The sequence below is a fragment of the Nelumbo lutea genome, chromosome 1 (genome assembly GCF_056320005.1).
Source record: "Nelumbo lutea isolate HS-2025 chromosome 1, American lotus-T2T, whole genome shotgun sequence".
In the NCBI taxonomy this organism is placed as follows: domain Eukaryota; kingdom Viridiplantae; phylum Streptophyta; class Magnoliopsida; order Proteales; family Nelumbonaceae; genus Nelumbo; species Nelumbo lutea.
In genome coordinates, this window is record NC_142684.1 from 191,084,453 (window position 1) to 191,109,862 (window position 25,410).

Here is a 25,410-nt window from a genome sequence, read left to right on the forward strand (position 1 = left end):
GCAGCCACTGGATTTGATTATCCTTTCTCTTGCCTTTTCTCTCACCAGAAGTAGAGTTCAATTGTAGAAGAAGAGAGTTCAATCGTTCACTTGTTGGAGTTTCTAATATTTATGATCTTGATTTCTTCAAAAAAAAAAGTGCTTTTCCGGTGGAGTTCTTCGAGGTGGTCTTCAAAGTGTACAAACGACATAACTTGTTGACATCGATAACAAAGTGTAAAAGTTTATTTGGATATGCTTATATCAATGGAAATTCTGGCATATCCACAAATTTACATCGATTTTGACAACATATTTACACCATAAACAGTGGAAATACTGGACCAGAGTAAATATTTACTTCGAACCGGCATTGGTATCGTAAACAAACGCAGCCTTAGTTTCACTGATATTGCACGATGAGCTAATGGAAGCACCGGGTAAATGCGGTGAAATGCACATTGCACAACATACATAATGACATACGGTGGATTTCAACCATATCCATTGGGTCTTGCACTAGAAAATTTGGCAAGCTTAACATTCTTCATCAGCCATTTTTGTCCTAGTCCTAGTTTTAGTTCATATTTGCTGGGTCTTTTCAGAAGTTGAAGTTCAGTCAATCTAAAATAGAGCTCGATGTTAGGCAAGTTCAAGTGGAGGTCAACCTAACCTAATAACCCTCAATTCAAACCATAACCTGAGTTGTTGGACCCCTATTTCTAACCTCTACCCTACGTCCCAACCTAAACCTAATGACATCAACTCAACAAGTCATGTTAGGATTGAGTTAGCCTAATTTTTTAATTAATAATTATTATTAACGCATTTTATTAGAAAACATATTCTCATTTATTAGATTAAAAAAAAACAAGGTTAACTAGCGGAAACAAAACAGCGATTTCAGGTTACCTAATACTCAATGTTAAGTTCTTTTTGTAACCCCAAGTCCCCACCTGACTTTTTTTGGTCGGTTTCGGGCTAACTTGGGCCAAATTACATATTCCGATGAACCTACCTAACAGATAGAATCTGGCTTGTTTGCCTGGACTTGGAAATTAACCATCTTAGAAGTCAGAAGAAACAAAAAAGAATGAAGGAAACCCATTGATTTTTCTTGGCTCTAAATAAATAGAACCTATTTTACAATTAATACAAAGATTGACTTGCAGCAACCAAAAAAACAAAATGATTTAACTCAAACACGAGGGAAGGGTAAGAAGAAACCTGCATTTCCTTTTTCCTATTCTTTCCCTCTTTTTTTTTTCCTTGTATGGATTGACAATTACTTCTTGGACTTACGGACTGGGAAGGGGGAGGATCAAAGAACATAGAACACAAGGCCGTGTCACTGGGAAGCTCAAAATAGCTTCCAATCTTTCTTGGTCCCTACAAGAATCTTCTCCCTCCCAGTTGATTCAGGCTCTGGATCATGTATGGTGGCAGTCAACCTTATTGCACGTGCAATCCGGACCACTTTGTCAATGACTTCAGGGGAATCTCGAACAACTACCGTTCCTTCTGGACGCAGCATCCGGTCAATCTCCACCATCAAATCCACAAGATTACACCTACAGCCCAAACAAAGATCAGAAGATCCAAATTCCATTTTTCAGCAAAATGCCTTTTCTATACAGCATAGTTTTCAAGGCACCAAGACGAGGCTAGGCGATAAGGGGGCGCCTAGGCGATGGATTTTTTTTAAGTAAAAACATCCATCCTAGGGTAATTCCCTAAGTTCCATAATCAGATTTCCTTAATAAATATCCATAATTTTCATAAGAAAAGTATAAACTTCATTTTAAAGTATAGAAAATCAACATATTCACGAGAAGAAAAAGAAAGAAAAGAAAATTAAAAATATATATACAGGGGCTGAACCCCTATTTCTGTTATAAGAAAAGAAGAAGAAGAAATTAGTATATATATACACAAAATGTGTTTTTTATTTATGCATGTATACACAAAATGTGTTGATTGGACAACATTTTATGTTCTTCCTTATTGGTTCAGGTCGTGAAGCCTTTGAGGGTTTAATACAGCATTTAGCAATGTTTGTGTTGATTAAACCCTAACAAATAAGAAAACAATAAAAAGAAATTAGTATATAAACACACAAATGAATATTTTAGTTTAAAAATGTCTATTTTATAATTATAACCTTAAAATTTTAAGAATATAAAAGTTTTTTATAACATGCTATAGAAAACTACTTGGTGATTAGGCGAGTCGAGCCTCCAAGGGTGCCTTGTCGCCTAGGCGTTGCCTTGACAACTATGCTATACAAGAACATCTCTCTCCTTAAATTGTAATAATTAGGCACCACTATTTATTACCTTACTTTTTACTAGTAAATGTGGACGAGCATTGCACGTTAAAATTTTACAATGAAACTTTTCATTATTATTATTATTATTAATATTTAACATGATGAATATATAGGATTAGAAATGTCCATGAATGTTTTCGACAAAATTGTATACTTTTCATTTTTTGCGTTCTATCTTTTTAAAATATTTACTATTCAATTATGACATCATCATGAGTTTATTTGAAAAGTTTGATCAGTAACCCACCATCTAGATAGGAAAATAGCCTTGCTTTCATATCAATTTTAAATTAAATATTTCATCTACATTATATAAATAATGTTTGCTTATCATACTTAATTTTTATTTGATACAATTAATATATAATATTAGATATGTGTCCAAATTTATAAGTTTTGTATATTTGATTCTTTGTACCGTTTTTTATTTTTTAAAATTTGATTATTTTACTATAACATCATTGGTTAATTCATTTGACCCAAACCATTTATTATTGCATTTCCATTATTGATAAAATTATGTATAATACTTATTTTTGTTCAACATAATGAATGTATAATATTATAGATGGACCCAATATTTTATCTTTTTTATAAATATATAACATCAGATATGTGCCCAAATTGTTCTTTAATTTTTTTCTTTATTTTTATGATTTTTTGTATTTTTATTTTAAAAATGTTATTATTTGACAATGACATTATTTTATTTAATTTCAAGGTTTATTTTAGATTTGTAATTCCATTTTTATCATTAATAAAAATATTTCTTACATTTCATACTTAATTTTATTTAGTATAATGAATATATAATATTAGAGATATGCTCAATTCTTTTTTTTTGTATTTTTATATATTAATCATTTTGATTTTTATTATTTACTTATGGCATTATTGGTTAACCCATTTGACCCAAATGGTTGAATTGCTTACCCATCACCAGGAAGGAAGAAAATGGTTTTGTTTTCAAATTATTTTTCAAAATATTTATTTTTATACTATTAAAATCACTTTTGTGGATTTAATTAATAGAATTTAATGATGAGAAAAATATATTATAAATATAGGATTTAATGAGAAAATATACCTTAGATATGAGACTTAATGAGAGAGAATAAGAAAATAATTTTATTCCCAATTGGTTTTAAACGTTATATTCCATTTTCATCAATAATAAAAGTCTTTCTTATTTATCATACTTATTCTTCTCTAATATGATGAATATATGATATTAAAGATGTTCCCAATTTTTTCTTTAATTTCTATATTTTTTGCATTTTATCAAGTTTTATTTTTTTTTATTGTTTAATTGTGGCAACAACGCAACATGGGTTGGCCCATTTGACCCAAAATTGTTTAATTTCTTACCACCACCTAGATAAAAGTACTGTTTTTCCAAGTCAATTTTAAAAGTACAAGTTTTTATGTTATTAGAATGATTTATGTATGGATTTAATTAGTGGAGTTTAGTAATTAAAAGAAACAAAAATGCCTTAAATGTATAGTTAAATGAGGGTGAATGAGAGTTAATACCTTAAATGGGATTTAATGAGGGAATTGAATGCAATGAATAATAGTATTCAAATTACATTTTCTGCCATCATGATAGATAGGAACCCTATTTCAAAAAAGGGTATTTTAGTCCAGAAAAAATTCCAGATATCTTAGGCCCTATTTGTACTTTTTATATAGTAGTGTATAGATTTGGTAAAATACAAATATTTATTCGTCACCATAAGACAATAGAGCCATATCCAAAGTATAGTAATAATATAATTATTTTGCATATTGATTTTCTTTCAATAAGTTAACACAAAAGGGAGTCATTTTACTTCAATGGAATATTTCCATTTACATTCCCCACTTTCTATTTCTCCCTATTATCTCATCTATAGATAATTTTACGTGTTCAACCAGAAGCATTCAAGAGAAGTCAAGGAAAGGGAAAAACAAAACAAAAAGAATTTTAGACATTGAACAATAATAGAGAAGAGTGGGTTTTCACTGATCAATAAATAAATAAATAAAATAGAGAAGAGTGGGTTGCATTTAGAAGTACCTGTTCCTGCCTGAGCCTGGATACTTCACAAGTGAGTCAATGCTGTTCACATGAATGAAATCATAAGTTCGAGGGTATGTCGAGAATGGCTCACACCTACCAGCAACAAACAAATAACTATTAGCAAATTGATCAAGTGCATCTACAAGAGGTTTGGACATCGCATTCTGGACCAAGTCAATAGAAGAGACCATTATACAGAAAAGCAATAAGAAAGTATTGAAATAAGAGTATGTGAGTTTATTGCGATAATATGCCTTGTTTCTTTGGTTTTCTAAAAGTTCTTGTTTGTGGATTACCACCAATTGAAAGCTTCTGTGCTTTTCTTTAAATAGATAGTGAGACATGTGTTGGTTGTAAGAAATACATAGTGCAAAATATGATCTGAGAATAATTTTGATGTTATCCAAAGAGCATATTTTAGGATTACATAGTCAGGCAATACTCAATTAAATAAATGATTATTCTCAAGATAGGGTACAGAAGCTTGGTGCAGTAAAAAACATTTGCATTCTCATTTGCATGATGAACTACTAGTTAACAAAGGATAAACCTACTCAATAGTAATATACATTGGCATAGCTTCGGCATGTATGGAAATACTACTCACTTAATTTCCTTAGCCTGTGTTTGGTTGCAATGCAAATAAATTTGCACTGATGCAAAACCATGGCAGTGCAAATGATTTGAGTGTAAGTTCTGACCTATTTTTGTTTCAAATTTTAGCTTCTTTTGTTTGGCTGCAGTACAAATGAAGTAAATTAAGACAAGAAGCAGAATAAAGTAAAATCCAAAACAAAATAGAGGGGTTTATGGGGAATACGACAAATTTAGATCACTTTAAATTGCATCTATTTTAGAAAGACTCAAAATATCTGAATCAATTGCTCACCAATCATGATACACTCCAATCAGGCCTCTGTCATAAATCACACCAATTGTAGGACTGTGAGGAGGAACAACGTTCATTACCCATACAGGATCTGAGAACAATGCTGCTGCAAAGCCTCCATACAATGCATTCATGTCCATAACGTTGCGTATGGATGGAGTCCCAAGCTTCAAGTTAAGAGATTCCTTGTAGTGCACAACCCTTCTTGCCCAACACCGTGTATCAGCATCAAACACATCAACTCCATTTTTCAGGAGTGTTGCTCTTGAGGGAGCTTTTGTTAGCCTCTTTGGCCAATTAGGAATGCTTCCAACAGCATATTCTCCCACATGGGAGGACATCTTACTAACACAGTTCTTCAACTTGGAGTACCTGCATAATCGTTCAGATTAGACATGCATTTCAGATATATCCTCTAGGTTGAGCTTTTCATAAAAGCCAAGGTTTGGACAATTGAGGTTGTATGTCAGAACCCAGATTATGTCAAAAGGAGAAAAAAAATAACACACAAAACAGCAGAAGAAAGAGTAACAAAGACTAGCTCATGATTTTACTCATTAAAAGATAATGCTGAGCATGAAGCAGGATTGGAGGATGGGGAGGGTAAGATGGTGCAGGGAACAAACAGTTATCATACTCCAATTCAGAAAGCAGATATGCTGACAAACCAAGACCATAATTAGCAATTTGGAATTTCCAAAAAAAATTAGCAATTTGGCATACAGCAAAATTATAGTACAAGTAGCTTTCGTGTATGGTTTTCTTTCATTTTATCTTATATGCATATATTTTACATGTTAATGCATATTGTTGAGAAATGCTCCATATTTCTGTCTTGTATGGTGTTTGAGAGTAGGGAGTTTATGTGTACAGGTGTATTCCTGGGTTCACTTAAGTTCTTGTCATTGATTATTTCTTATGATTTACAGTTTAAAGGAGTACAATCACGTATATACTAGTTGTTTTCAATTATATTTGAAAAGGAGTTCATATAATGTAAAGGGACTGTACGCCCATCCTTTTTTTCAGACTGTTTTCTTCAGCTTTATACTTTCTCTCTTCTATTTTTCCCTCTATTTTCTCATTTCTTTCTAACTAGATTACTGACCAAATCATGTAAAATATGCAAGATGTATAATATATGATTATATACATAGAAAAGACAAAAAACATTTTTCTTTAAAATTATTTGCATAGAAATGATCTATAAAGGTGAAGAAAACATTATTATATACGAACTCCATATTCGCTCTCTGAAAATGGCAAATTATTTGCATATAGAAATGATCTATAAAAACTAAAAAAAAATAGTACTTATTAGAAATTATCAACTGTGTGGAGTTCTAAATGTTTACTCCAAAACATGTCGATTGTGGAGTTTGTACATAATATGATTATATGTGCATAATATATTGATAAAAAGAATAATACATGCATAATATGCAAGTAAGCTAAACAGAAACAAAAAGGCACAGTGACACCTTAATATGTTAAGATCCTACTCCTGCAACTAAGGGTGTATTGAAACCAAATTGAGAAACTAACCATGGATACTTATGAAGCTTACCATGCATAATTTGGGTCATCAGAGTCAGTGCACAATTCAAGTCCAAACTCATTCTGACTGGAGATACATGAATCATCTGAAGGTTTTTTCCAAATGACAGTATTTCCATCTACAACAATCAGCTCATAACACAACACCCTTGCTACAGCCTGCAGATCTCCCCATTCTTTACCTTGTTTAGGCCATTGTACAGGGGGACCAGAGATGACCAGATAACCTCCTGGTCGTAGCAACCTATCAACTTCAACAAAGTATGTTGCATCTGCAACCAAATTTCCTTATTGGTCAGAAAAACATCAACATGAGCAACAAAATAGAAAAGTATTCCACAGAGAAGGAAGAACTTACTGTAGGCGGTAAATGGGATCAGACAACGAGAGCAATGAATTAGATCAAAGGAGTATGCAGGAAATGGTAGCCTGCGAGTACCAAGCATAGCAACAAATGCTGGTATTCCCCTTTCTAATGCAAATTGTATCTGTGCTTTATGTGAATCTCTAGGGGCAAATGAGAGTGTCAAAATATCTTCATGAAGTAGGTACCCGCCAAAGCTGGCAACCTGCATGAGAATTGAATTATGCTACCTCCAAAAATACATATATAAAAGAGCTTTTGAAGTAATAGAGGAACACAACCTACCCCACATCCCATATCCAGGGCTGTTCTCAAAACTCCTCCAGTTATTGGGATGTATTGTCCCAAATTTTGAATATATTGTACAGCACCATCAGGAAACATTGTACCACCACCAGGGAAAATAAAGTATGGCCCTTGTTCCTTCATCCATCCCTGGTGACCTTTTCTATCAGCAATTTTATTGTGTGGCATATTGCTGTGCCATATCTACATACAAAAAGAGAACTATTAAATATTGACAAGAGATGTCTCACACTGTCTGCTTGCATTAAAAAATGAAATGGTAACTCTTTAAATATAGCAGTATTCAAGGAGTAAAACAAGCTGGCAGCTTGACAAATCTTGGTGGTTTGGGTAATAACTCACCATATACAACTGTTATAATGAATTCTAGTAATTTTTAACATTGGCATGATCTCTAAAGTAGGGGTGTTCATTCAGTCGGTTTGATTCAGTTCAATTTGGAAAGAGAACTTAACCAACATTTCAGTTAGGCCATTTTCATGAACCGAACCAAAATTGCAGTTATTAATAAATTTTTTATGTTAACATTAATATTTATAATTAAAATATAAATATATGTATTTATTTTGGTTAATTCAGCTTTCAGTTCGGTTCAGTTAAATTTTTCTCAAACCAAACCAAATTGGATTATTCAATTTGGTTCGGTTCAGTTTTTGGTTTGATAGCCGAATTCAAACACCCCTACTCTAAAGCATTTCCATCTAACAAGATAAAGTTTTAGATACACGATAGAGACATTACTTCTGCGTCATCCCCCTAATGTGCTTAAGATGGAATCTTCACCAAATGTATCACACGCAAATGACATTATTTCACTTCAATCAATAAATAGCAATCAAAGATATGAAGATGTCCATGTTGTAGATAGTAAGATCTCATGTTGGTATGTGTATTTATGGTGTATTTCTAGGTAGGAAAAATTGACGTTCAGGAACCCGGATCTGCTGTAGACCTATAGCTAATGACTTCGCTGTAGACCCCATGACTGATCACATCCTGTTCTTTGCACAGGTGGTGGTCTTCTCATGTGTGGTTTACTTAACAGAGCCCACCCTTAGGATTTAACAGTAATATTAATTTACTTTTTGTTATTTATCTTTTATTTTGTATAGCCTAAGAAACCCAGAATTGTATGTTTTCTTCTTCCCATCCTATTTTCACTCTTCATCTCTTCCTCATCCTCTCTTCCTTGCCCCAAATTTTCTTCTGTATGAACTCAACTGAAGCAACCAGAACTCCTTTGATTAAAAGAATCCGAAACAGATATCTGTATTCAAAGTGTTCTGGTTGCTTTGGTCGAATCATTGTATACAGAAGCCTAGAAGTCCAATTAATCCAATGAACACTTATCCAACACGAATATCTGTATTCAAAGTGTTCTGCAATGAATCAATGTATAACAGTTGTCTATCTTCAGGTTACGTTCCAAGCAAGATTATGCTGCAGCCTAGAAATCTAATCATACAAAGATTAGAAACCCAATTAGAAGTAAAAACATCTCAGCTGTTAATCAGTATGGATCTCTGACTTCGGTTGAGTCCGTACAGAAGAAATTTTGGGAGAAGAAGGGATGAGTAAGAGATGAAGAATGAAAATATGATGGGAAGAAGAAAACATACAATTTTGGGATTCTTAGGCTATACAAATTAAAAGATAAACAACAAAAAGAAAACTAATATTACTGTTAAATCCTAACGGTGGACTGGTGAGTTTCCGCTCACCTCGGAAACCTCTTCAAGGGAGGCTTGACCTCCTGAAACAGAAGATGGAGAAAAAGAGAGAAGGGAGGGAAGGAAGAAACTGGAATCAGGAAGAGGAAAATTAAGGGAGAATCATTCATTGCTTTCATTATGTGATGATGGCCTTATATAGCTGGCCTACAGGTGTAATATCATAGGGAAAATTCTCTGATTTCTGAATAACTAACTCTGGCAGATAACATGGGTGGAAAATCTTCAGGTGGCAGAGTAACCAACTCTGAGTGTAACTAATTCTGGGGCTCTGCTGCCTGGCTCCTCTGTCTTCTTGTGAATGGCTGATAGGTGGTGGCCTGCTCCACTCCCCTAGTGGGTTCTGGAGGGGGTGTTTGGGTCTCAACAGTTCCTCCCCCCTTAGCACTGACCTTGCCCTCAAGGTCTACGTTGGGAAACCTCTCATTCAGCCTTAGATAAGGTTCCCATGTGGCCTCTTCTGGAGGCAGACCAGCCCATTCAACCTTGGCTTCTGGCACCACCTGCCCTCCTCGCCAAACCCATCGGAAATCCACAATCTTGACAGGCTCTGCGTAAATGTCCCCTTCATCTGTAAATTGGGGTAAGTTCGATGAGATAGGGGTATGATTCCCCACAGCTTTCCTGAGAAGTGAAATGTGAAACACCGGGTGTAGCTTCAAGGTAGCAGGGAGGTCCAATCTATAAGCAACAAAGCCCACTCTCTCCAGCACCTTATAGGGCCCATAATATCTGGGAGCTAGCTTGTGCCAAGCCCGTCTCATCACTGAGACCTGGCGGTAAGGTTGGAGTTTAAGGTAGACAAAATCACCTACCTGAAACTCTAGTGGGCGGTGGTGAGAGTCATAGTAGGCCTTCATCTTTTGTTGGGCTTTAGTCAAGTTGGCCTTGAGCAGTCTAAGGATCTCATCTCTAGCCAATAGGCGAGTCTCTACTTCTGCCATCTTAGCCGACCCAAATTCATAAGGTAATATGGGAGGAGGTTCTCTGCCATATAGAGCCTTGAAGGGTGTCATTCCTGCTGCTGACTGATAAGTTGTGTTGTACCAGTATTCTGCCCACGGAAGCCAGTGAGCCCACTGTTTGGGCTTCTCCCCTATGAAGCACCTCAGGTAGGCTTCTAAGCACCGATTAAGAACTTCAGTCTGTCCATCCGTCTGGGGGTGGTAACTTGTGGATGGGTGCAATTGGGTTCCTTGCAATCGGAAGTATTCCTTCCAGAATGAACTTAGGAAGGCAGGATCACGGTCCGATACAATGGATCTTGGTGTCCCATGCAATTTGGCGACATCCCGTATGAAGATGTCAACCACCGTTGCTGTTGTGTAAAGGTGAGGCAGGGCAGAGAAATGGCTATACTTGGTGAGACGGTCAACTACTACCATGATAACTTCCTTCCCTAAAGAACGGGGAAGTCCGGTGATGAAGCCCATGGAGAGGTCTTCCCATACTTGCTTTGGAATCTTAAGGGACTGTAGGAGGGCCGCGGGAGACTGTGAGGAGTATTTCTGCCATTGACGGGTCTGGCATTCAGATACATAGTGTAACACATCCTTGCGCATACCTACCCAATGGTAGTGGCTGCTGAGCCTCTTTAGAGTCCTTAGCACTCCTGAATGTCCTCCCAAGAAGGAATCATGAAACAACTTCAATAGTTCAGTTTTGTGGCTGGAATTTGGAGCAATCACGAACCGTCCCTTGAAGAAGAGGTCTGGCCCCACAATTTGGTACCCTGCAACCTGGGAAGGGTTCTGCCTTAATTTTTCCCTAATGTCCTGCAGCTGCGGATCAGTCCTTGCTTCTTGCCTTATGGTTTCAAACAAGGGAAAACTGGGCTAAGAGTAGGTTAGTTGGGCCAGCTCTTCTACCCGTGATAAGGCATCAGCTACCCTGTTAGCAGGCCCAGGTTTATACTCTATTCGGTAGTCGAAGCCCATCAGTTTACTTAGCCACTTTTGCTGCTCTGGAGTGTGCACTCTTTGTTATGCTATATATTCCAGACTTCGTTGGTCTGATCTTATGATAAATTGGCGTCCCAATAGATAGGTACGTCGTTTATGGACTGCCATTACCACTGCCATCATCTCCTTGACAATAAGTGGACTGGTTCTAGTGGGCGGCTGATAAGGCCTTGCTAAAGTAAGCAATGGGTTGTCCCTTCTGCATCAGGACGGCCCCCACCCCTGCACCTAAGGCATCACACTCAATCTCAAAGGACTGAGTGAAATCTAGAAGGATAAGGACTGGAGGGCTCGAAACTGTTGTCTTCAAGTCTTCAAAGGCCCGTTGGACTTCATCAGGCCATCTGAAAGAATCCTTCTTCAACAGATGCGTTAGAGGGGCGGCCATGAGCCCATACCCCTTAATGAAACACCTATAATACCTTGTAAGCCCAAGGAAACCCCTGAGAGCCTTAACAGTAGTGGGCTTGGGCCATTTTTGGATGGCCTCTATCTTTTCTGGGTCTGCCATGACCCGCCCTGCTGCAACCACATGGCCTAAGTATTGTATCTGTTTTTGTCCAAAAGAACACTTGGTCATTTTGGCATGTAATTGATGTTCCTTTAGTGTGGTGAGAGTAAGTCTCAGATGTTCCATATGGGTGCCCCAGTCCCTGTTGTAAACCAAAATGTAATCGAAGAATACTAAAACAAATTGCCTTAAGAAAGGCCTGAAAATGTCATTCATAAGGGCCTGGAAGGTGGAGGGGGCGTTGGTGAGCCCAAACGGCATAACCAAGAACTCATAATGGCCATCATGGGTTCAGAAAGCGGTCTTGTGGATGTCGGCCTGGTGAACCCGGATATGATGGTACCCGGATCGCAGATCCAGTTTGGAGAACACTAGTGCTTCTCCTAACTCATCCAGCAGTTCATCAATGAGGGGTATCGAGAACTTGTCCTTCACTGTAATTTGATTCAGGGCCCGGTAATCTAAACAAAACCGCCAACTACCATCCTTCTTTTTTACTAGGAGTACAGGGGATGAAAATGGGCTAGTGTTGGTTTGTATATGCCCTTTGTTCATTAGCTCTCTTACCGCCTTCTCAATTTCTAGTTTTTGGAAATAGGGGTATCTATATGGCCTCACATTGGCCGGTTTAGAATTTGGTAAGAGGGGTATCTGATGGTCATGGGCCCGAGGTGGAGGTAATTGGCTTGGTTCCTTGAACACATCAACAAACTGATCGAGTATCAATCATAGTGCCTCGTGTTGGGCTTCCGTGGGTTGGTCACATCCTTGATTGTTTAAAGTTGGAGCTGTGGGCTGCATGCCTAAGTGCATAAATAAGGGTTGTCCAGTATTCTTGGAGGCCCGTAATATGGAAGTTACAGTATCACCTTGGGGACTCGGAGGTCACACCCCTTGGTGATGGCAAGTTTGACCATCTTGATAAAAGTCCATTGTCATTTTGGCCCAATCACACAGTGCCAGCCCTAGGCCACGTAACCAATGAATTCCCAAAATAATATCAGCCCCTGAGAAATCCAATGGGTGGAGATCCACCACAAAATAGTGGCCTTGTATAAGGAGCCTTTCCTTCTTGCACACACCATCACATGTCAACTGACTTCCATTAGCCACATAGATTGAAAAGAGTGGAGTGGGTTGTATAGACATACCTAGTTGCCTTGCTAATCGGCAAGTGATGAAATTCAGGGTTGAGCCTGTTAGACAGTTTTGTATGCCCTTAGCTTCAATCCAATTTGATGTACTTTTGACATTTAGTGTAAATAAATAAAGTGCATGTTTGATTCATACTGTTTGGTATATTTCTGTATAAGACCCTAAAACTGGACACTTATAGAGACTCGTGTTAGTTTTAAATGAACACAGCCATCGGATAAGTCTGGGGAGATTTATCCTGCCAAGGCTGATACTGGTGTGCCACCAAGTGTTGGGATGGCTTGTCTCAGCCACCAGGGTAAGACCCAAGGCACATGCAGTATGGGATTACTTGAATCCTTGAACCGGACCAGATTTCCAGTATTGCCCTGGACCTTGGAAATAGATGGGCAAAACTAGAAAGTTACACCTGACCCCTAGACTCGATTATGACACTTCACTAGGTGTCGGATCGGGTTGTCTTTGATATGTGAATCAGTGAGATCCTTAGCGGGGGTCAAAACCTGGGCATGTTGGGGCAGTCTGAGAATTCATCTGAGTGAGTGATCATAGTGACAGGATCAGCCCCTTTGTCGGACAATGGTAATGATCGAGAATGCACTCTCTCTGATGGAAACCAAACTGCTGGCAGTTGATTTCAATCGTTGGAATTTTGTTTTGCAAAATTAATATATATAAATGTATATGTACGGTTTCAAAAGGTTTGCAAATGGTTTTAATTCCCGGGATCCATGTGAGTAGAGAGTGTGGCACTGTTCCTTGCAGCCGAGGGAGAGGTCCTCTCTTGTCGGGCAGTGCTTGATCATTAAGGGCTGAGAGGTTAAGTGTAAGACCATTTAGGATAATACCTGATGGGCTAATCTTATACCTGCCCACAGTCCCTGGGTTTTTTATAAGATGGCTTGGCCCAGGGACCACTTAATGTAAGTGTTGGGCCCATAGGGTCCATGTGATGGGCTCAAGGGGTCACTGAGCTTTTCAGTGAATTCGGTTGGGCCTTGTAATAAAGGCTGGGCCGAACCCATGTGGCTGGTGTGTAGATTAATGCTTGGGTCCCACGCCATACAAAGAAGCCCAACTGGGCAGCAGATTGGAAACTAGTTAAACACTGAACACTTAATGGGCCAAAAGCCCATTACGAGCTGGGCTGATATGATCACCCATCTATAGGGCGAATCTGAGATTAATGTTAGTAAAAGGATTGGACTTTTGACCTTATCCACTCTGGGAGACCAAATTCAAATCAGATTTGAATCTGGTAACCTCCTGATAAGATCAGGAGTAAACTAACTTAATCTGTAGATAGGATTAAGATAATCCCCTATCCAAATATTGATTTGGATTGGGATAACTCCTAATTAGGAGGTTTTCTTAATCAAGAAAAAAGGAGGAGAAAACCAATTCGAAAATATCATATTTCAAACCAAGGGTTTTATAGTTAGGAAGAAAGCCTTCTGCGTACAGAGATTAGATCTCACAAAACTCCAGAAAGAAGAAAAGTTGTTTAGCCATCTTCGTCCTAGGAGTTCTCCTCCAGCCACCGCCAACCCCTCTTGCAAGATTCGATATTTGCAGAAGAAAGAAGTCAAGAAATCAGTTCTTGACATCAGTCTTGTATAAAAGACTGAAAAGGATTCAGTGTTCAGAGTTTCCAGTGGGTTCTTGCGAAGGATCCAGTGTGTAGGACGCACCCTGATGGTTCCGTTCCATCCACAGCTATGTCATCTTCAGCAGGAGCGGATCTTGGTGTCTTCTTTGGGCGTGAACACCAACTTTGGGAGATACTGTTTCTCCGGATCAGGTATAATCCTCCCTATTTCTTTTGGTTCAGATCTGGTTCGATTATGGTTCAAGTAGAATCCTTGAATATTGTATTCTAAATTTAGGGAATATGATTCCCAATTGGGAGAAGGTAGGAAAATTTTTGAAATTCGCCCGCCCATTCCGCACCCTTCATGGCGTCCATTAGATGGATCCTACCATTCTTTTAGAGCCACTGTCAATCAAGATCATCACAGATTGGCCCACCAACCTTCCTACTCGCATGGACTGAAGAGGGTTGAGGCCCATGAGGGCGTGTAAGGAGATCTCGGCTCCCCCCGGTTCTAGTTCAACTGAGATCAGTTCACAGTCTTCTACGTTTTCTTCCAGTTCTTCCTCTATCTGAAGGAGAAACACTCGCTGGACTCGGCACTTATGGCCCGGCCCAAACTTGTCATCACAATTGTAGCAAAGGCCCTTCTCGCGTCGAGCCTACATCTCAGCCCATGAGAGGCGCTTGAAGGGCACAGTGGGCCTAGACAGAATGGGCTTCTGAGAATCCCCAATTTGTTTCATGGGTTGCTATTCGGTCCGCTGGGGAGCCCTCACATTCGGGTAGGAAGGCTTGCTGGTTTTGCGCATGCTATCCATCTTCTCTTCTTGCAGGCGAGCCATTCCCACCACCGCCATGACTGTCACTGGTCGAAGAGCTCTCACTTCCAAGTGGATGCCTTCTCTGAGACCTCCAACGAAACACCCTACCAAAGCCTTCTCCGGCCATCCATGTACCCTGGTCACCATTCTTACAAACTCGAGCTGGTAGTCTGCTACTGTCCCGGTCTATTTTAGTCGAGTGAGGAGTTCGTCGTAATCCACAAACGCCGTCGGCCCAAAACGGATGCACAGGGCTTCTGTGAACTCCGCCCAAGTTACCTGAGGATGGGTTTATCGATACCACTGAAGCCAGAGAATAGCATCTCCTTCTAGGTGAATGGAAGCGATGGCAACGCGCTGGTGTGCAGGGGTTTCATGATACTCAAAGAATCTCTCTGCTCTGAAAATCCAAGGAATGGGATCTCCACCGGAATAGTTGGGAAAATTGATTTTAGTAACCTTTCCGGTGGGGTAACCCCCAGTTCCCTGGTTACCGGAAACAGAGGCATCGGCCCCTGTTGGATGACTGGTCTCGTCGGATTGTTGTTGGGAGGCGAGGTTAGAGATGACCACCTTGAGATCCCTGAGTTCGTTCAGTACCTGATGGAACCCAATCTCAAGTTGGTCGACTCTGTCTTCCATGGTAGAGGATCTTGTCTGCGGCATAGCTGGTCTGCAACCTTGCTCTGATACCAACTTGGTGAGTTTCCGCTCACCTCGGAAACCTCTTCGAGGGAGGCTTGACCTCCTAAAACAAAAGATGGAGAGAAAAGAGAGAAGGGAGGGAAGGAAGAAACTGGAATCAGGGAGAGGAAAATTAAGGGAGAATCATTCATTGCTTTCATTATGTGATGACGGCCTTATATAGCTGGCCTACGGGTGTAATATCATAGGGAATATTCTCTGATTTCTGAATAACTAACTCTGGCAGATAACATGGGTGGAAAATCTTCAGGTGGCAGAGTAACCAACTCTGAGTGTAACTAATTCTGGGGCTCTGCCGCCTGGCTCCTCTGTCTTCTTTGAATGGCTGATAGGTGGCGGCCTGCTCCACTCCCCTAGTGGGTTCTGGAGGGGGTGTTTGGGTCTCAACATGGACTCTGTTAAGTAAACCACACATGAGAAGACCACCACATGTGCAAAGAACAGGCGGTGATCAGTCATTGGGTCTACAGCAAAGTTATTAGTTGGAGAGGTCTACAGCAGATCTGTTTTTTTTTTTCTGATCATCAACACAGAAAAAAAAATTCATTAATTACGAGAAAAACATGATTACAACAAGAAGTTGTGAAAGAAACCAGCTATAGAAGCTGCCCCAGTTCAGTATTACATTTGAGCCCAAAACATGTGTTCTATGTACCCCTTGCTTGGCTAAGCTATCTGTCAAGCTATTTGCAGTCCTCCTCCCCCATTTCACTTGGATTAACATGTCCTGTTACAGCCATTTGAATTTTCTGAATTCATTCCTCAAATGCCATGCCAACCCCCTCCCCCTTTACCAGCCACTTAACCACAGTTTTAGAGTCTCCCTCAATAATCAGCCTACTAATACCCAGTTCTTTACTTCTTTTGCCATCTCAATCCCAAAAATTTTGATCTTGCCACATCACCCTGCTCCACAGGGCCAGAGTATAAAGCAATTATGTTCCCCTCTTCATCCATAACGCCCCCCCCCCCACCCCCAATACCTGAGGGGCCTGGGTTACCCAAACAGCTCCCATCAAAATTCAGTTTCTCCAGCCATTTATTGGGGGAGACCAAACCTCAAAAGATCTTTGTCTTGTAGTTGAAGATGCAGCAATGATACCCCAATGTACTTGCTACTCTCAATGCTATAGTTTCAAGCAAGGTTCCTTGCTTCTTTCCTTCTCTTCAAATATTCTTGCATTTCTTTCCTCCCACACAGTCCAAAGTAGTGCTGCTCTAGCCTCTAGTGCATCTCCACAAGGTCCTATCCCTCTTTTTTGTACAACTAATGCCGGTAGGGCTAAACAAACCCTCCAACCTATCAGGAGAAGACCAACTGCATCCAAAGAGAGAAGTAAAACAATCCCAAAGAAGCTAACAAAAGGGCAAGAGATAAGAAGATGAAATACAGTCTCACCATTCAACTTACAAAGTACACACCAGTTGGGGGACAAACACCAATTTGGTCTCCTCCTTTGAAGTATATCAATGGTATTAATGCTTCCATGAAACACTTCCCAACAGAACGCACTGATTTTAGGGGGAATGGGAGAACACCAAATTTCCTTGACTGGGAAAGAAGAGGAAGAAGGGGCGGCAACCAGAAAATGAAAAGGCTTACAAGAGAACTCCCCATCAAAGTTAGGACCCCATACTCTAGAATCCGAACCAAAACTGAATTCAGCAAGCTCAAAAGATCAGTCATCAAAGAAAGTTCAGATTCTCTAAGGTTCCTAATGAAGCCAAAATTCCAATTCAGAAGTGATGCCGAGTAACGAAGTCAGAAATAGGCCTACACTTACACCTGGAAATATCAAAAAGAGAAGGGTATTTAATACCCAAAGGGGTATCCCCAATCCACAGATCCTCCCAAAACCTGATTTTTTTACCACAGGCCAAGTCATACCTGATATGATGTAAGAAGGTAGGAACAAAATCATGGATGGCCTTCTGGGAAGGGGGAGGGGGGCAGCCAAGGTAGCTCTACGAAGACATCCAGCATCCCATCCATTGCATGATATGCCATGAATACTCGCCACAACCTTGTGCCATAACTTCTCATTTTCATTAGGAAACCTCCATAACCATTTTCTGAGTAAAGCCCGATTCTTCATCTTAACATTACCAATTCCTAACCCTCCTTCTGTTTTCAATTTCACCACCATTTTCCCATTTGACCAAGTAATCCAGAAATCATTTCTTTCTTTTCCCCTGGCTCCCAAAGAAAATCTCTCATGGTTTTTTCAAATTTCTTCACTACCTCCTGTGGCATCCTAAGCACTGACATGTGGTACACTAGAAGGTTTGCTAAGGTAGATTTAATAAGGGTTAATCTTCCCCCCCCCCCCCCATTAAGATGTAGTTCCTCTTCCATCCAACTAATCTCTTCTCAACCCTTTCCACCATTGGGGCCCAAAAACTAGCTGACTAGGATTATCCCCTAGATGCAAGCCTAAGTATTTCATAGGCCACTCACCTTTCTCACAACCTAAGGAGTCGGCCAAGCTCCTCAAAAGTTCCTTATTGATATTGGTCCCAACCACTAAGCTCTTCAACCAATTAATCCTCAAGTTAGACAGTCTCTCAAATAGTTTCACCACCAACTTCAAGTTTTCCACCCCCTCAGAGACAACACTTTGGATATAACCTTATAAATGCTTGTCACTAGGCTGATAGGTTTAAAGTCTCTGGGCTGTAAAGCATTGTTCTTCTTTGGAATCAACACTAAAAAAGTAGAATTCATCCCTAAATTGATTACCCTCCACCATCTATAGAATTCACGAAAAACTTTAAGAAGATCATCCTTAATTATATTCCGGCAATCTTGATAGAATGCCATGGTGAATCCATTAGGCCCAAGGGCTTTTGATCTATTCATAGAGAAAATTGCTTCCTTGATCTCTTCCTCTTCAAAGCTTCTCTCCAAAAAGTGCACTTGAGCCTCCCCCCAAAGTCTCCCACTCCAACCCTTCAACCAACCACCTTTCATTTAAAGGACTCCTATAAGTAGACCTGAAATGCTCTGAGAAAGACTACGATTTCTGTCTGACCTGTAACCTCACTTCCCCCCACCATTAGAGAACTAATCAATCTCTTCCTTCTCCTTCCATTTGCAATGGCATGGAAAAATTTTGTATTACCATCCCCTTTTTTGATCCACCTTTCTCTTGATTTTTCCTTCCAACTTATTTCCTCTCTTAGCAAGGTTTCCCCTAGCTCCCTCTTCAGAGACTATCTCAATTCCCTATCACCCTCATCAAGAGAACCCACCACTTCTTTGCTATCAATCGCCTCAATTTGGGAGACCAAATCAGCTTTTTTTCTCCTCCAGTCTTCCAAATTTCTCCCTATTCCACTCTCTAATCTCCTTCTCCACCAACTGAAGTTTTTTTTAGGAAACTTTGACCCTCCCACAATATTGATTATTCCAAGCTATTCCACCAAACTTTGACCTTCTCATTGAAATCCGAATGAGTGAGCCACATATTTTCAAACCTAAAAGGAATTGGCCACTATCAATACTCTTCTGAAACAAACAAATGGGCCAACGGTCTGAAGTAATTCTAGGTAGAGTTCTCCCAGCTAGGCCAATCCAATGTTCTTCCCAATCTAGGGAGACTAAGAACCTGTCAAGCTTTAGACAAGATGGGGTTTTCTTGGAGGTGTGACCAAGTGAAACAAGATTGTCCCAATTGAAAGTCTCTCGATTCAAATTCCTTAATAGAAGAATTAAACTTCCTCAGGCTTGACTCACCCACAAATCTTATAACATTGAAGTCTCCCCCAATACACCAAGGCCCTTCACAGACCCCTAATGTCCTCTAGCTCTTCCCACAATTTACTTCTTTCTCTATAAGAATTTGGCTCATAGACATTTGTGAAGATCCATTCAAACCCATCTTGCAATTTCCTTAACCTCTTCTTTCCAGATTGTTATTATTCCCCTCGATAAACTCCAAGAAGCAAAACTCCAATTAATATTCCTCTCATCACCCCAAATGCTTCTTATCCATTTCCTATTGACTACCTTAATTTTAGATTCTTGGATCAAAACAAAATTTGGTCTCTCTTTCCTCGATACCTCTTTAACTGCTCTCCTTTTTGTGGCACTCCCTAGACCTCTTACATTCCAACTAATGATCTTCATAATCATGAAAATAACTGAACCCAAGCCCTCTACCCTATAACCCCCCCCCCTTCTCCTACCTCCTCTAGCACTGAACTCCTTATCCCTTTCAACATCTTAATAAGTTTCTCAACTCCATTTAATTTCCTTATCCTCTTTCCTTCCTTATCTTTAATCACTTTATTTTGAGGTTTCCTTTCCTTATCTTTCTCCACTTTCAACCCCATCTTGTCAACCAACTCCATTACAGGAACCTCTCATTCTGGTTTTCCCCACTTCTTGTATTCCTTTTTACCTCATTGGTTCCTTCCTTCTCTCTAATTAGTTCATCCTCTCTTGATCTTTCCTCATCCTGAAGTTCTGCAGACTCTAATTCCCCATCCAAACCCAACCCCATTGCTTCTTTGGTTTCCTACAATCTATTCTAGCCGCTTTCAAGGATGAGGTGTTCATCGCTACCAAGGATCCCCCATAGAGAACCACCACTTGAGAGAAAATCTCCTGCTTCCAAAGATTAAATGGAAGCCCTAATAATTTTATTTGCAGCGTCTCTTCCTCCCATTCAAGCTCGTTGCAAGACGGATTCCAGTTTTCCAGAATCACACAGCCTTCACAAGTTTGTACTCTACTCACTTTCTCGAAATGACAGTCGAGGTCAAGAATAGCTGCAGTCCACCCGAACAGAATCAAAAAGGCTATTTCTACCATTGGGAACACCAAACACCTTCACTATATCATGTAATACTCCGCTCCAATCATCCACCTTTTCTAATCCTAGAACTTTCCTTTTCTCCTAGTTCTGCAAACCTCTTTCTATCAACAACTTCGGGCAAGCAAGAGCTACACTCACTCCTCTGGTTTCTTCCACCCTCTCCACTTCACCAAGTGAAACAGAAGGGTTTTCTGTTGCTGAAATTTCGTGAACAGTAACTGGACTGTTCGTTTTGTGATCAGCAACTGGACTATTCGATTTCCTTTCACATAACCACCTTCAATGATCGAAGTCCTCTAAAGCTTCTGCGATCTGAATCCAAGCTTGCTTAGTCTTCACTTCTAGAATACAAATAACTTGTTTTTACCGTTTCCAAAGACTTCCAAGTTAACTGGACAAAAGCATCCCTGTTATTAATTTTCTTCTCCACCGAGAAACTTTTCTTGGCGATGACCAGCTCTCCCTTCCAACCCGCCTTAGTGATGACATAGATTGAGCCATCAAGAAAACCTTTGAACCAACTTACTGCCAAAAATTCAGAAAACTCAATAAAAACTGTACAAAAAGTGTCAATAAATCAATGACATCTAATAAGATGGCCACATTCCTTATGAAAATTCTGGGGTTAATGGATGTGTAATGTCTTCCTTCCAGGGATTTTGATACTCTTGAAAATGAAACAGGAGTTAGCCATACAGCATATTAAGTGGGCAGCAGGGTGGTTGGGTTAACTATCTTGATTGTGTAAGGAAACTCCAGTCCTAGTTTTATACTAAACAGGGGTATATTTGTAATCCCCAAGGTTCACAGTATTGAATATCGAAACACCCAATACACACAAACAGGCGTAACGGGTGTTTCAATAATAACTTGTTTTAGTATTGCTTCAGGGGATCGGTTTTCGGCATGCCTACACCCTGAAAGTGCTCAAAATCCAAAACACCCCTTATTTGGGTATCGGAGAGATCCCGATACAATACCATACGCTCAATACAGGGTGTATCGTATCAAAAATTTCAACCTTGGTAATCCCAACTCTATTATAGTAAAATATATATGTACCTTCCCACCTGGTTCATGCAACATAAGAAACAGAAGCTAGGCTTTCCTCTCTTCCAGCAGAAGTTATTTCACTTCTCCACTTTCATTGCTTCATTGGTCTGAACCATTGTTACATGGTATCAGAGCATATGGTGTGGCCAGCTGCTTCTCTCTCTTGTAATCTCCATTTCACTTTTTTTTCCTCTTTTCAGGTCTGGTTTCTCTCCTATTATTAAGACAACCAGGTCTGGGAAACCAATCAGTTACAGTGATTGGAGGTGGATTTATGGCCCTCCATTTGTTATCTCAAAGAGGAGGGATGCTGATGAGCAATGTGTCTCAAAGTAAGAAACAAAGTGTCATAGATAGGCATAATGCAGAGACCGAGTATAGAGCAATGGCTCATGCCACTTGTGAGCTGATGTGGTTGAAACACTTGATAGATGAGATTGGGTTCCTGTTACAGAGCCTATATAGTTATTCTATTATTATATGACAACCAGGCAGCTGTACATATTGCGTTGGTATTTTATGAAAGAACCAAACAGCATATGAAATTAGTGGCGCTCATAAAAAACTGAAAAACCAAGCTGAACCGAAAAATGTGATTAACCAAACTGATCGGTTCAGTTTCGATTTGGTATTCATAAAAACTGAACGCATTTGGTTCTTAGTTAACCTAGGAAAAAAACTGATGTTTAACCAAACTGACCGGGATATATTTTTATGTATATTATGTGTATTTATTTATTTATAATATATAATATATTATAACTATATATATATATATAATACCAACATCATCATTCATGCCTCATCCCAACTATATGGGGTCGGTTACATGAATCCTGTTTCGCCACTTTGTTCTATTTAAAACCATATCTAATATTAAATTATTAGTGCTTAAATCATTTTTTACTACTTCTACCCATGTCCTTTTTGGTCTACCCCTAGCTCTTCTAGCCCCCATCAACTTGTAACAAATCACTTATTCTAATTGAAGTTGTTGGTGGTCTTCTATCCACATGACCAAACCATCTTAGCCTACTGTCTCATATTATCACTTATTGGAGCCACTCCTAGGTTTCTACAAATAGCTTCATTCCTGATCCTTTCCACTCATCCATCTTAACATTCGCATTTCTATTACACTCATTTTTTGAACATATTGTTTCTTGACTGCCTAACACTCTTCTCCATACAACATAGTTGGCCTTACAACTGTTTTATAGAATTTTCCTTTTAATCTAGCCCCCATCAACTTGTAACAAATCACTTCTTCTAATCGAAGTTGTTGGTGGTCTTCTATGCACACGACCAAACCATCTTAGCCTACTCTCTCTCTCTTCCCTCCTAGGTTTCTACGGATGGCTTCATTCCTGATCCTATCCTTTCTAGTTTCTCCACTCATCCATCTTGGCATTTGCATTTCTACTACACTCATTTTTTGAACATGTTGTTTCTTGACTGCCTAACACTCTACTCCATACAATATAGCTGGCCTTACAACTATTTTATAGAAATTTTCCTTTTAATCTACATGGTATTCTCCTATCACACAAAATTCTAGATGCACCCCTCCATTTTGCCCAACCTTCTCTATTTCTCTAGGTGACATCCTCCTCAACCTCTCCTTTATTATGAATTATTGAACCAAGGTACCAAAAATGGTCGCATTGAGTTATCTCTTGATCTCCAATCCTAAGAGTGTCCTGATTTACACTCCTATGACTGCTAAATTTACATGTCATATAGTCTATTTTAGTCCTACTTATTTTAAAACCTCTTGTTTCTAGGGCATTACACTGCCAATGTGAGCTTGTCTTACACTGTCAATCCAGTTTCATATCAAGAAATTGCAAAACGGGTGGTACCAGTTTGGTTTCAAAAAAGAGCCTACATTTCGGTTACCCCTATATGAAATGGAATTTCTGAGATATCAAACAGGTATGCAGAAGGTTATGATAGATCAATCTTGGGAATCAGCATAAATCATGGGATGGTAAATCTCATCGTCCACACACTCACAGCATGAAATTTGTCACCAGGGTGTGCACCTTCTGACCTAAAAATATGAAGCCATGAAAATGCTATAGTATCTAGCTTACATCCTTCTTGAAAATGCACCAGCAATGTTTCAGCTAAAACTAGTAAGAGCTGGTTCAAAATTGCAGGCACGTTAAGATATTTCACTAAAGCCCCACTGGAGTTGAAAACAAGTATAATGAGGATCCTTGTTGCTACACTGAGATAACTACCGATTCTGTTAATAGAAAGTCCTTGTTAACCTCCTTCAATAAATGAAATCTGGCAATTATTCATACATGGAGGAGGGGAGGGGATTGATGCTTCTAGAACTGTCCCCACTATGTCTCGTTTGAAGTGCATCTAAAGGTCCTAACTGCAAAAACCAAGCATGTCCAGTTATAGTCCATAACAAAAGATTCTGTTTTGGAGTGTAAATGAGATAATAACTTTTCCCAAAATTTCAACATGTTGATTTTAAAACTCAAACTGAATAATTGACAATCTATCTGAATTTAACAACCGAAGATGTTGAAATATTGAAACTAAACCTTCCGCGAAGAAATATGGGGAATATTTATGAGAATTCAAAATGTATAAACAAATACCAACCTCGAGACTATGATAAAAACCACAAGGAGAAAAATATACCTTATGCAAGCTTTCGGGCCACTGGACTGAGATCCGGTATCCCTCGGGTGGAGGGATCAAGCAGAGCGGAGTCTCCTCGGGCAATGGGCAATGCCGCTCACGGTAGAAATTCATCTCTCTGCTAAGCTGACTGTTCCTCCTGGGATCTTCACAGGGCATGTGATCAACTGCCTCGGCAGGGCAGGCTTCAATAGACTGCTGCTTCCCAGCCTCAATTAGGGCAACCATCCTTTGCCTCTGGCGGGGATCCCCCGTGGAGAGGACAAGCGTATGACGTCCGGAGGCGGCGAGCGAGTCGCCTAGGGGAGTAAAGACGAGGAGAAAGAAAACGAAGATGGCCCCAAAGAAAGCAGCGGAGACGAGATCGATAAGCCTCCATTGTCGAGCATTTCGCTTCGAAAATGGGAGATTCAATTGCCCCATTGTTAAAACGAGATCAGATCTGAATAACCTGATCAGATTTGTATTGTGGGTCTCGATTCCTGGGCCTTTAACCGGAATCCTAAGGCTTTCTTTGGTTACCGAACCTGTGTACCCTTCCTATGCTGTACCCGTCCTCACTTTACCGAGAGAAAGAAGTACGAGTTCTGAAGAAGAAGAAGAAGAAGAAGAAGAAGGGTGTGTTTGGTGATGTTGCAGGGGAGGAGGGGAAGAGTTCTCAGTTCTCACTTGAGTGGTCACTATCACTTCACACTTCAGTTGCAGTACAATTAAATCACGACAAGCCAAACTTCTCAATTCAGCATTTGATGAGGACGGGGACCGAATCGCGGTGGAAGCGAAGGAACTTGGCAAAATGGCGATTTGCCGCGTAGTGCGTTGTTCGAGAGACAAAGGCGGAGATCTATCGTAGGCTCGTAGCCACTCACTTGGCACTTGCTGTATCAACAAAAAAAGGGTCGAAAGGGAT

General features: G+C 39.7%; 1 protein-coding gene across 2 annotated transcripts; it reads right to left on the reverse strand.

Annotated features, from left to right (window-relative positions):
* Positions 1–1,073: 1,073 nt before the first annotated feature.
* Positions 1,074–25,410, reverse strand: LOC148880029 (putative pectin methyltransferase QUA3). 2 transcript variants are annotated; one of them, XR_016104425.1, is made up of 8 exons: positions 24,501–25,360; positions 7,466–7,669; positions 7,175–7,385; positions 6,827–7,088; positions 5,260–5,631; positions 4,978–5,107; positions 4,368–4,463; positions 1,074–1,550 (listed from the first exon to the last, which is right to left on the reverse strand). XR_016104425.1 is itself a non-coding variant. In XM_088961823.1 (7 exons), the coding sequence occupies exons 1-7, from the start codon at positions 24,921–24,923 to the stop codon at positions 1,340–1,342; spliced, it is 1,779 nt and encodes a 592-aa protein (XP_088817949.1). In that variant the 5' UTR covers positions 24,924–25,410; the 3' UTR covers positions 1,074–1,339. The 2 variants fall into 2 exon arrangements, 1 of the variants encoding a protein (XP_088817949.1); XM_088961823.1 differs by lacking the exon at positions 4,978–5,107 and having other exon boundaries at positions 24,501–25,410.

What these genes read in the sequence shown, in the direction of transcription:
- LOC148880029 (XM_088961823.1), bottom strand. Translation starts at nt 24,923, where the DNA reads ATGGGGCAATTGAATCTCCCATTTTCGAAGCGAAATGCTCGACAATGG. An exon ending in CCCTGGATATGGGATGTGGG is followed by an intron (nt 7,386 to 7,465) that starts GTAGGTTGTGTT and finishes ATTCTCATGCAG; the next exon opens with GTTGCCAGCTTTGGCGGGTA. An exon ending in GATGACCCAAATTATGCATG is followed by an intron (nt 5,632 to 6,826) that starts GTAAGCTTCATA and finishes ACGATTATGCAG; the next exon opens with GTACTCCAAGTTGAAGAACT.